This window comes from Spea bombifrons, chromosome 3 (assembly GCF_027358695.1).
Source record: "Spea bombifrons isolate aSpeBom1 chromosome 3, aSpeBom1.2.pri, whole genome shotgun sequence".
NCBI classification, from domain to species: Eukaryota; Metazoa; Chordata; class Amphibia; order Anura; family Pelobatidae; genus Spea; species Spea bombifrons.
Window position 1 is genome coordinate 79,103,875 of NC_071089.1, and position 13,629 is coordinate 79,117,503.

The 13,629-nt window shown below is 35.4% G+C and overlaps 1 protein-coding gene across 1 annotated transcript in view; it reads left to right on the forward strand.

Annotated features, from left to right (window-relative positions):
- Nucleotides 1–13,629, forward strand: part of CSMD1 (CUB and Sushi multiple domains 1) — a 645,996-nt gene that overhangs the window by 416,855 nt on the left and 215,512 nt on the right. Inside the window, exons 6-7 of the mRNA XM_053459630.1 lie at nucleotides 4,452–4,564; nucleotides 9,358–9,435. Of these exons, the coding sequence (XP_053315605.1) occupies nucleotides 4,452–4,564; nucleotides 9,358–9,435 (191 nt within the window). The remainder of the gene's footprint in view (nucleotides 1–4,451; nucleotides 4,565–9,357; nucleotides 9,436–13,629) is intronic.

A 13,629-nucleotide genomic window follows, 5' to 3' on the forward strand; every position in this document is an offset into this window, starting at 1 on the left:
TAATACTATGGTTGAAAAACATTTTTTTTATCTTGGATATGTCTTAATTTCAATTAAGTTGTTTTTTTATTTTCTTTTTTTTCCCCTTATTTTAAATATGTACTAGTTTTGTACAATACATCTATTATGTAGTAGTGGTTGGGCTACTAACATGACTTTTGAATGTTGGCAATCTAGATTGTAAATTTAGGTCGTTTATGCATATTTTTATCCAGAACTTTTTCGTTTGTAAAGTTTTTGTAAGTCTACATAGTTAGTGACTAAAATCACTGTTATGCTTTACCTTTCTAGACAGAGACTTTGAAGTGCTAAAATTTCCTATCTGTCAGATCATCAAAGACATTGACAAAACACCAATGGGTTATGCTTTTGATTTATCTTTGACATTTTCCTTTTAACACCATGTTAAACAATGCAGTTGAGCTATAAAATTATACTTCTAACATTTTTCTTGTTTTTAATGTACAAATACATTGACTTTACAAAGTTTACAAAGTTAAGGATAAAGATATGCTATTTAACATATGAAAGGGCTATGATGGTCAGTGTAGGAGGTGAATGCAGAGCAGAAAGTTGGGCATGCATGGGAGAGCACAATGCCTTGCTCTGCGTTATGAGCAAAGCCTATTCAAACCATCTCTGGGCCTAGGACTAACAAATACCAAGGTTAATGAAGAAATTTGTCAGGCTCATCATCTCCACCCTGAGACACAAGCGGAATGTTTGGTTATAGGTATATTAAACAAAGCAAAGCAGACATTTCACCATAAGCAGCAGAGTAGGAGGCATATCATGTATACAGACTGCTGGGGAGTATGAAGGTAGAAAAGTCCAGGTAAGTATCCAAAAGGGTCTGAGACAGGTAGCAAGCAAAAAGGGGAAATCCGGTAGGCATTCCAGGTCAAACAGGCAACAAGCTGGCAAAACGGTAAATCCAAAAGGCAGTCCGGGTCAAAAAGGTAACAGGCAGGCAGGTAATTCCAATAGACAGATCCAGAGTCTGGCATGAACTGTAGCTCCAACTCTATTACTGGGAGGCAGGGATATAAAGCCCGTTCATTAGGTCAGGTGTGAGTGGTCTAGGCTTCAGGTGAGGGAGGCAGGGTGATAGCATAACCAAACACAGCTGAACAGAAATACACAGAACAGAAATACACAGCTGAACAGAAATACACAGCACATTAATTATATACATAGCAAACGAAGGGTAAAACTTTAACTATCCTGCAGTCAGGATAGAATCCTGACAAAACTATGATTAGATGTCAAACCAAATGGGCCAAATGTATTTTGACTATCATAATTTTTGTTTCTATCAAGCTTGTTTAAAAACTCATACCAGTCTACATTATAACCCCAACCCCTATAAAGTCATACTGTATACAATACATTATATATATATATAAAATAGCACAATTCCATGAGTATTTTTATCTAAATATAAAAATATATAAAGCTCACACTGTCTCATGCTCTCTCAATGTCTCCCTACCTTCTCAGCCGACTACTTCTGTGTCCCTTTCTCCTTTCCTGCAGCTCCGCATCTTCTCTTACCCCTTCTTGTTCTTCTGTCTTCATTCTTCATCTGTGTTGAGGAATGGGGTGAGGCTGTCCTCACAGAGCCAGACCTCATGGAGCACTTCCACAAAATGGCAGAACCTCTGGGGACACTATGTCCCCCCATTGGAGGAAGATGGAGAGATCCTGTCTCTGTGGCTCTGCCCTTTTGCAGAAGTACTCCAAGAGGCCAGTATAACAGAATAACGCATGACAGATTAGTGGGGAAAAAAAGGAGTGCAGAAATGTTTCTCTTTCTCTGCAAATGCTTCTCAATTATTCTGGCCTCTCAGAGTATTTCCGCAAAAGGGCGGTGTTTCAGGGACAGCCTCATCCCCCATAGGGTGTGCCTTCAGGCTCCACCCCTTTTTCAGAAGTGCTCTTGGAGTCCTGGTTTGTGGAGAACAAACCTGGAGGTAAGAAAACTAATGAAGCTGTGGGAAATGGAGACAGTGTCACAGAAGAAGGAAAAATGGTGTGTGTGAGAATGTGAAAGAATGAGTGAGAGGGAGTTTGACAGACGAGAGGATAAGAAAGTGAAAGGGCGAGTGACAATTAATTTAGTTCCCAAATTTCATCCAAACCAAAAGGGCAGAGAACGTTTACCTTTTTTTGGACATCCTTCTACCTTTCTCTCCCCTCCCTCTCATATCTCTCTCTTCTCCTCTTTTTGCTGTCTCTCTCCCCACATCCTCACTCCCACTCTACAATTTTTTCATCGTCAATTTCTACCCCTCCCCCATTATTCTCTCTTCCTCTCTTTCGCCACTACCCTCCCCGGTCTCTCTCCTCTGCCCCTCCCCACCTGGCTCCTGCAAGGGCCATCTCTTCTCTGTTTTTTTATAAAGGCCATCTCCCTCTCTTTCTTCTTGCAACTCCTGTCTTCATCAGCAAGGATTTTCTCCAAAAGCACTACTAACTACATATAGATTTGATTGTTAGATTAGTTGGTCACGGTGAACAGGGCTTCTAACCTTGACTTCTAAGGCTCATTTTTATTTATTTTGTATTTATTTATTCATTCCATATACAGTATATTTAAGTTTTGGTCACTAACTATAACATTGTATTAATCAGTTAAAACTATGGATACAAAATTATATTGGGACATTTATCAGAAAATGAATAGAATCATTTAATATAATTCACTTTTTTGCATTTAATTGACCTTTACATTGTCAGCATTGGAGATGTAGAAATCCATAGGCTTTATACTCTGTGATTATGTTAAATATAAAATATTTATAAAGATGATGCACGCATTACCTTATTATACAGATTTGCATCACCATAGTATTAACAAATCACAAATTCAAATGCATAATGTTAGAACAGTCTTTTTCCAGGTTTCTAAAACTGAATACCTGAAACACTTAAGCCACTTTCAACTTCAAGGTTCCCAAAAGTAAATCCTAAATTCATACCATACTGACCCAATTGTATGCATGTCAACCATCCCTTCATAAGACCAGACCCTCTCGAGACCCATCAAGCCTATATACATGAGCCATTGTACATTATAGACCCCTCCACACGATGGGCATCTGTTCCAGGCCAGCCTGAAAACCCAAATGTCCAGCTCCAACGAATTGAGTTGAATACATTAAGTCCGCTATGCCTCCATTATAATGGCCCTATCAACCACTGATGCCTACTAGTCATTCCTTCATATCAGGTAGGCCACAATATTACACCACAACAGAATAATGCACAGGTCCTTGTTGTTACCCTTGTGTGAGTGGCCAAAATATGTGGCATCTTGCTAAAGGATATGATGTCACACAGTAGATGCCCATTTACACACATATGCACCTACACTGCCCTTAAACACGTCTGTCCATACACATACATATACACATACACTGTCCTTAGAAAAGCTTGCTAATACACACACATATACAAATACACTGCTCTTAAACATGCTTGCCCATACACACTCATATACTGTACAAATACAATACCCTTACAAACACCTGCTAAGACACATACACATATGCTGCCTTTACAAATGGCTGTCCCTACACACACATACACTGCCCATACACATATACACTGTCCTTACACACACATATGCACTACCCATATGCACACAAACATATTGGCTCACAATTGCCCTTACAGCACCCCTTTTTCCCAATCTCCTTTTACTCTTTCTCCCAATATCTTATCATTCTCATCTTCCATCTTCTTACTTTCATCGTCTGTCTTCCATCCTGCATTGGGAGTGCAGACCTCTGCTTTGGTGCTCCCTAAACACTATGTGCAGGCAATTGATGCAAAGCATCAGGATATGACAATTGCCAGTGCAGAGGGATTAGAGAGCATGGAAGCTGAGTGACAGACCTTGTGCTCCCTTAATGTTGGGCTGTGTGGAGGAAGATAAGGGAGTTGAGCAAGCCTGGTTGGGAAAATCACAAACTCCCATCTGTCTCTGCGCAGCCCTGAAATCGAATAAAAGAAATGCAGATTTGGGGGTGTGGCGTTACAGACAAAGTGAAGACAAATTTAGTTTATGGGCAGAGGATTAGAATTTTCAAAGATCATGCACTTATTGTCACATCAGTTTAAATACCATTTCTTTTATCATTAGTCACAAGTGTCAATATAGCAAATAAAACATTTTCCAGTTATAATAAATTTAAATAAACATTTATTTAAGAGTGAGGAAAATAACAACAACTGGATTATATGTTGACCACAATTTTTTGCATGTTTCAATAAATTAGCGCTCTATTATCTAAAAAAGACAAAAGAGTGTCCGTTCTTATGTGCATATATAAAAGATATGGTTTAGTAGCGATTACTATTTAGTGGATAATATCAGACATTAGGATTGTCATTTAATTTATTTTTTTAGTATTTAGCTAAAAATATATATTTATTTTGATTTTTAGGATAACTGGAATGAACTTACCATCCCCAGTTATAAGCAATAAAAACTGGCTGCGTCTTCATTTTACATCTGACAGCAACCACAGACGTAAGGGATTTCATGCTCAGTTTCAAGGTAAGAAATTGATGTTGTATACCTCTTTCCTTTCCGCTTGCTGACTAAAATGTAATAGAGGAAAACCTAAGTTACTAAGTATTGTTAAGGCTGATGAAGACTGATATAATGAGTTAGCACGTGTAAGTAAAAAATGGGTACTCTCCAGGTTTCACCTGGAGTCTCTGGGTGAAGCTGCTTCTTCAGTTCTCCAGGTCACCATGCTCTATCTTTGGGTCATGGAAGTAGAGTTTAGGCATGCCCACTCTGATTTATGGTATCTGGGGCTATGGGAGGGTGTAGAGCCCAACTGTACCCCATCCCCTGGTCAGTGTGCGTGTGATTAAAGATATATATATATATATATATAAAAATATCTTATGGGGAGCACAGACTTCATCCCTAATGTCCCCTCAAACGTCATCCCATGGCCAGTGATAAGGAGGTTAAAAGTAAAAGAAAAGCCATGAGGGCATTTATGCACTCTGTGCACCCTACTTCATTGGAGTTGGTTTAAAGTGCCATAGTAAACCCTTTAACCCCATTTAGCCTCTCCAACTCCCACATGCCTGTTAACCCACATGCTCTTGCCTGAACTTACAAAAGACAAATCTTCAGTGGTGAATATACAATGTTTTGGAGGGTTTTATTTGCTTGTGTTAGCATGTGAGCACATTCAGTTGGAATTGAGCTTGCATTAACCCTTAACTCGACTTTAGCATTGTATTCAAATTATATTTTTTAATCAATATTCTGTCATAGATTGTAGCCCCACCCTTACAGTCTAAATGAAGATCAAGATCTGTGACACTCCAGCACATGTTTATAGTCAGCTTCTGATAATGCTCTATGGGGCCTAATTTTATTGAGATATTGCATTCAATATTTTGGCCCTCAGTAAAAACACCCAATAATGGTGTGCTGAGGCACAAATCTACCTTTGCTCTTGATCTTGAATACACATTGGGTAAAGCATTAGGGGAACTGGGCATTATCTCATATTTACTAATTTTACTTTACACATGACTAGCCAATCTGTAGCCCACCAAGGTATCCTACCACCAGACTGTCGGTTCTCAAAGGATTGTTGTTTGTTGAGTGTTGAGGCAGTGGACAGATGTAAAATAAAAAATGTGCACATACATTAGTTTTTAATCTAGTGAATAAATCAGTATATGAGTTACAATTAAAGAGATTTGTGTTACTAATGACCAAAATGTTTTTTTTGTCATGTTTACCATATGTTTGTTAAACCATGATTCCTTTTTTTCCATATTTGATATAATTTTGTTCTGGACAAGTAGGACCTTCTTTTAAAATCATAGAAATGCATAAAATATATTATTAGTCATAATTTGTATAAAATATATTATATATTTATATTGTATTATTTTTCTGATCAATGACCCATTTTCTGTTCAGCAACATTCCCTGATTATCGTAATACCTCACATGTATAGTTTTTTAATGCTCTAGAGGGCCACATCCATCCTTTACATATTACTCTATATTGCATTTTCATAAATACCATTAGCTTAAATGGTTTGGGAGTAGTGAAGTTTTTTTTTTATTTGTGGTGGTAGGGCTAAGGGAAATTGGGGCACTTTCTAAAATAAATAAATACATATATTTGGATGTTGCATGGATACCAGTGATGTCACAATTACACTACTGGGCTTCCTACATTATTTAGTTATTTTACTTTTTTTTAATTCTGTTATTACAAAAATCTTTTATTTTCCAGTGTGATCCCCTACACTGATCACACTGTGATCAGCAAGCATGGCTCCATAGCCTTCCATGTCTGATCACAATGTGTCTAATAAGCCAGCAAGGGGAGCAATCAGTTCCAGACAGGGTCTTTTCTCCTCCAAAGACCTTCTTGTGAGTGACAGCATTGACATCTACCGGAATAAGGAATGCACGGTCAGGAATCCATATTAGAGCAGTGTACCGGAGCTCGTGCCAAGCGTTGTTACACCTGTCAGCGTTAGACAGTCCCTTTTGCTGCAAAAAAAAATAAAAAATGACATACAGCTAAGAGGCATCCTGTCACCTTTTTATGGACTTGCTTCTTTTTTCTATTGGGGCATCAAAGGGTTAATGATTGAATATTCGTTCATGTTAGCATCCAAACCAACTGGAATATCCTAAAGCCTAATGCACTTTTTTTCTTATAATTTATAGTTAAACATTGATGTTCCAAGCCCATCATGTGAAATATTCACATCTTTGAAATGGTTACTTGTATAGACAATAAGGAAGAAAATTCTTTTAGATAAAATAAATATGAGTCAAAGTGACAGTGTAGCCTAAAATACATTGTCATTAATCAAAGATGAAACTTTCAAACTGCCTTAAGCTTTAATTTGAAGATCCTGTACATTCACAATTCATTCATAATTTCCATTCCTAAAACAAAATGTCAGTTTCATTTATATTGAATCTTCGCATGATAATTTATTCATATTTAAAGAAAAACATCAACAAGAAGTTATCAGTATACCCACATTATAATAGTTATAACTACAGTTTTCATTCTTTAAAATCTAACCAATGCCTTTGAAAATTGCTTGTACAACCTTTTTTGCAAAATACCGTAATTAATGTGCATATCCACTTGTTCCTGTGCATTTCTTATGTGACGTAACAGACATGTTAAAAAGCGTATGTAAGATGGACAATCATTTTACTAATACTGTTAAACAGTGGAGGGACATGCGCACATGAACCCCCAAGCGCAAAAGGAAAAACAACTGCAAAATTCATCAAAAATCCATTTTAATCTAAATTAAATAGAAATAATAGTTTATTATTTCTATTTAATTTAGATTAAAATGGATTTTTGATGAATTTTGCTATTTCCCCCCCCCCAATTGACTGTAATCAGCTGCTGCTGTGGCAACAAACAGCCCTAATATTGATTAGAAGTTTCCCTTTGCTCTTATCAGATCTAATGGTTTACACTTGGAATCAGTATACAGTGAGCTGTAATTATGAGGTGTACTTGCTACATTTGTAGTACATTTGAGCAATTACAGATATATTTTTGACTTTGTGTCCTTTGAGTTGATATGCTTACATGTGGGTATGACTTTTACAAAGAATCTACATTTTCAACAAAAGTCTAGATTTTGCATATGCCATGGAATCAAATCAATTGAATCAGTGAGTGTTAAATGATTACATAATAGTGGCTTGTCACTTTTTATGACATCCTCTTTGGAAATGCGGTTCAATACAAGCTCACATTTTAACATTTTTAAAATACAATAAGCCATTTTTCCTCTAGGGATAAACTCTGGACAAAGAATGTTCCCTCAGGGTACTCATTACATGATTTGGATTGAACTTGTGCACATTTTGTAACTGGCATTTAGAATCTGCCGTAACAATCCTTAGACAAAGCAAAGTGTGAGCTACTTGTACTTTATAATCTCCTGTTCGAATACAATTTGCAACTCAGATCTATTGAATTGTTATGATTTGTGATGCACCGAATTGGATCTGGCCAGTATGACCAGTGAGTACTTTAATTACTCCCCAAAGTAAAGCAGGCATATTTCTTCGTTGTTTAATCACACAGTTCTGCTTATACTTCTAATCCCAATGTGCCTCAGTTTCTTGATTCAATATTGTATTTATCGTGATGAAGATGTAGCTCAATCAGTATACCTTTTTTGTTTTGGCAAAAAGCTTCCATACATAGCTGCAAAAAATAAATTTAGAACTAAAGATTCAGGGACATTGATTATACATACACTAACAAATCTAAAGCAGAATAATAGTGTGAGCTGAGTGCTACTGAAATAATTTCTTGCCATTGCCTAGACAGGAAATTGCTTCAGTCCCCTACTGGAGAGATCAGGAAGTATCATTAGTGAAGTGTCTAACATAGACTTTAGGTAGCAATTGTATAGATCAAGGGGTGTTGAAATGTAGGTCTAAAGGATCATAACGTTCCAAAGGTTTTCTGTATCCTTGTTTGGCTGTTTGAATCCAACTGATTTAATCAAAGTTCAAACATGATGGCCGAATTTCTTGTATTAATTTAAAAACAAATTTCTAGGATGGCCATTAACAAACAAGACTGACATCCTACTACTGATAAATCAATGGTGAGCATTGCTTGAGTTGCTGTATTACCAAATATACTTTCTGCAAAACAAACCAAGGTTTCAACTTTTCTACTCTGTTAAGATGTATCCCACCTCATATACAAAAAAGAAATGCTATACAGTCTTACATATTGTACACAGTGAAATCCTTTAGCTCAAAACATGGTCATTTATGCAGTTTGACAAATGTTATATTAACTTTTTGTTATCAGTAGTATTGTGAATGTTTCACGGAAACAGTTGTCTTCATTTCCCATTGCTATCTGGTCAGGAAGTATGTATTCTTTATGGTGTGGTGAAATGTGGTAAAATTGAGCTTTTCATCTTGTGACAAGAATCTTGTGTTTGTTGTTCTCTCATGAGGCAGACATTTGAAGGTAGTAGGCTGTGACATTTATTCCATCAAATTAACTAAGCACTATCAAGGAAATTGAGACAAAGAGATACATTTTTGGACATCAATTATTGTGTTTCCTCTCATTAGAGAACCTGGAAATAGAGATAAGTGAACAAACTGCTGATGGTCTTTTCAAGATGCATTTAGTTTTCCAAATGTGTACCATTTTACGAATTAATAGATTGTTGGCTATAACGAACTATAATGCCATATGTGCATTTATTCCCCATATCGTTTATAAATGTACTAATCATAATAATCATAATGCTCAATATAAATTTTACTTTTTCTCTCTGCAGTTAAAAAGGCAATTGAACTAAAGTCCAGAGGAGTAAAGATGTTGCCCAGCAAAGAAAGTAACCACAAAAACTCTGTCTGTGAGTATTTTTTTCTTGTATTAATCTATACATTTTAGTTATGCACGGTTAGGAATAAGTGTTTAACTACTTCAGTGCCTGGTGGGGAAGTGTAACAGTTTTTGTTAAAACATAATACTAGTACTTATATAAAGGGTTTTTCAATGACCATTCTTTTTTATATACATATATTATCACGCTGCTACTATAAGTTTATTTATATGGTAAGGGTATTTGGAGATTTCATTTTATATGCAATAATAAGCAGTATTTCAACATCTTCAAATTATTTTTATGATTTAGATATCCGCTACTAAATCTATTAAAATTCCAATTTCGGGTACAACACATTTTGCCTGTTTAAGTGGCAGTATATAATTGTCATATCCTTGTTTAATCATGAGCTTGATCTTGAGGTGGTGTCCTGGCACCTATGGAGGAATGGAGGAATACATGAAAGGGCACACAAATCATAGGGAAGAAAGCTTTTTGGCAAGCTGGGCAGAACTAAATGATGGGCTTCAGCAAATGTATGCTCACCCTGCTCATGTATGCCCACCTATGTGGTACAATGGATTCTGTGCATTCCCATAAGAAGCCTTAAGGAAAACAATCTGTATGTGAATCTGGCTTTAGCATCAAAATGCTTACAGCCTATATAACTAAGAGCGTGTTCATTTTTTTGTTTTGCATCTTAATACCATTGCATTGCACCTTTCTTTTTAGAAAATATTCTTATAGCTTAGCACATTAGGACACAACAAATACAGAAAACATTTGTAGCCAGTTTGCAATCTATATGTTCTCTAAGATTGTGTGAATTTTGAGAATACATATTTATATATCCATTCTAGTTTTACAATAAAAAGAAATTAGGCTATCAATGTCTATATTTCCATCGATAATTATCTATATCTACCAGCAACGTATCCCATCCATTTACCCATCAATTTATCAATTCATCCAGCCACTGTGATCATACATTGAGACCTGCGTTGTTGTGTTTTTCAATAATACTTAATGTTTTATTGTGCCATTTTATAATGTCTCAAATATAATTTCTTCCATATATTGGCTCTTAGCTCAGTGCAAAAAAAACTTAAGGTAAAATGTTGGTCTATCCATGCCTCTGCTGTAACACAGAGCTATGTAGGCATGGGTCGTTTTTGGTGCCATAGGGGTGATGGCAGGCAAAAGGTTAAAATCCTGAGGATAATAATACTGAGTAGCAATTTTCCACCTTTGGGTTTATGGGCAAGTGCTTACAGCCTCTGTTCTTGGATGTTCCACAGGCCATTCATGGATTATTTAGTCCATCCAAGATATTATTGTTATTTTGTTAGGGCCAGTTATGCAAATATTCGACTTTTTATTGTTCAAAACAATTTAGACATGGAGGGTTTGGACATATCCCAGTACTAAGAAACATGCTGCCAATTTGTTTTCTCTAATACGCTACTGAGTGAGAGGTGCCAAAGTTTGAATATCACTTGACTCAATATAACAAATATTAAAAAGCTGGCTGAGAACTTAAGTATTTGTGAGTTCAAAACATTAGGCTATATGTAAGCTGGAACAATTACATTTTATGCATTCCTTTTGCTTCCGAAAATTACAATTTTATAGAACCCTTCATATACTCAGAAATCCCATCACCTGTTACAAAAAATATCTTTGTTGTGCCTTGCTCAAAATTGCTGTTTGCAGACCACTAGGCAGCATTCAAATTGGTACTAAAATATAGATCAATTCTTTGCAGAAACTCAAAAACTATTATGATATTTTTTGTACGTTTTGGCAGGTATGTAGATCCACATAATGTGTATTTGATTTCAAACAGAACACAGTTCATTTCAGAAATAATGAGAAGACTTTAAGGGCTTCTAACAAGTCAGATTTTCATGATTTTTGTAACTAAGAATAATTACCCATATAACCTAGTTTTAATTTTTTTAAAGAGGCATTGCTTAGGCACCATGTATAGCTTTGGCTTCCTGTATCATTAGAAAATAAAGTTGGTTGGTTTGCTTCTTACAAAAGTTAAACAAGTAGCTAATAAAATATTGTATAAGATAAATTGTTGTATAACTTAAATGTTCAAATTTGTTTAACTAAAAGGTATGTATAATACACAGGCCAAACAAATGTATACATCTGGAAATAAGACTCAAGAGAGGACTGGCAAGGGAAAGATACCATAACATTTTATTCCAAGAGGCTCGATTGAATAATCAGTCTATAACCGGTCTCAAATCTATACTTTTACAGGAAATAAAGACAATGCAGTTTCACTCAAATGTTGCCAATTAATTCCCAAGTGAAGAAATATACAGGTTTAGCGTCTCATAATTAGAGCCCAGTTTGCTCTATTCTCCATGCCACAACCACTGCCTGTTAATTTAGATCAAAATGTCCAACTTAGATTATGTTGTTGTCACAGCAAACCCTAATTGCAGCAAAATAAATCGTTTATGATTTAAAAGGTTTTTGATATTAGTTTAAGTCTGTGTTAAAGGGACAATCCAATGTGCTGGTCCCCTGAATAATGATTGCATATGAAAAGCACTTGGTAGGTAACTTCATATAAATTCATTTCTCCTGAAAAAAGAAATACAAATCAAATCCTGCTGTGCAGGAAACACATCTCCTGCACAGCAGATAGCTGGGGCTTGGAAATGGCCAAATGCATATGGGGATTCTGCAGAATCCCCCCATGCCTCAGAAAGGGGGACGCCATGAAAATTAAAAAGGAGAGCATTCACTGCATATGATGAATATACCTTTTTGGTTGTGCAGTTTAGAATATGTACTATATCAACCTGTACAGTGCCATATTGTAACACTCAATACAAAACCCTGTTGAGTGTCTGTTTAAATAAACTTTAGGTGTAGTTTTCTAAAACACTGTTTGTATCCACTCATAGTGCAGCTTTGTAGAAACTGTATCTCCCAGAGACAAACTATTTGATATTTAGAAATTGTAAAAATTAAAAGTTATTTATGTATTTTCCCCAATTATATTTGACCCAAGTGATTTCTAGGAATATGACTCAAATATGACCCAAAAACTCTAATTTTCAAAGTATACACAGAAAATGTAGTCAGCAGCATGCCAACAAAAGTTGGATATAGCTATTAATCTGTACTTCTATAACAGGCACAAGAGTAAAACATAGTATCCACAGGCACTATTTGGAATGTAGCAGGGGGGCTAAATCACAAGTCATGTATTATAAACCATTGTTAGCAACGACCTAGGTTTAGATGAGTCACTGAATCAAGCCCTTGGCGTCTATAGCATCAAGGGCATTAGGCAGCTTTTACATCATGATTGACCTCACAGTCCCTTTGTGGGTTTTATATGCAGTACTTCAATCAATGTGTAATCCACAGCCCTGGTTACTGTGAAATGGGATTATTGTCATTTAAATGTATTTTTCTATATTTCGGAGAAATTTGACTGGGCTTTCCCCTGGGTAGAACATTGCCAAACCTGATTTATATCTCTAAATCCATTTTTGTTTGATCAGTCAAACAAAACTCTTTGCAACAATTTGGTATGGAAAATTGCATTAATAATTAGGGTTCATGATTTGTAGTAACCTTAAAAATGGAGCTAATATTATCTATAGCTAGAGATAATTAAGTTCCTATCTTTTACTGGGCATTTTTTTACTGATCAAGTTACTCTTATGACCAATAGTACTAAGTTGGTTTATTTACTGGCTAGCATAAAAAAAGAAACAGCAAATGGCACTTAATTAGTGAAAATGACCTCTTGTGTCATGACCCAAGCTTTTGAAAGTGTCTGTATAGTTCCCTGTGTTTTGCTGATTGAAATGAATCACTTATGATCACTAATTTTCACTAATTTTCACATATGTATGAAAAATAAAATGCATCATTATATATATATATATATATATATATATATATATATATATATAATGATGCATTTATATATATGCATTATATGATGCATGATGCTAATATATGTATATATGATGATATATGATGATAATGATGCATTATATATATATATATATATATATATATATATATATATATATATATATATATATATATATATATATATATATATGACTATAGTAGTTGGTAGAACTTTAGAACTCTTTGTAATATCCTAAATCAATTTCAGAGCAATTTTCAAATCATGGCACCTTGGGCTTGTAAGTGGACGTGAATTGGATAGTA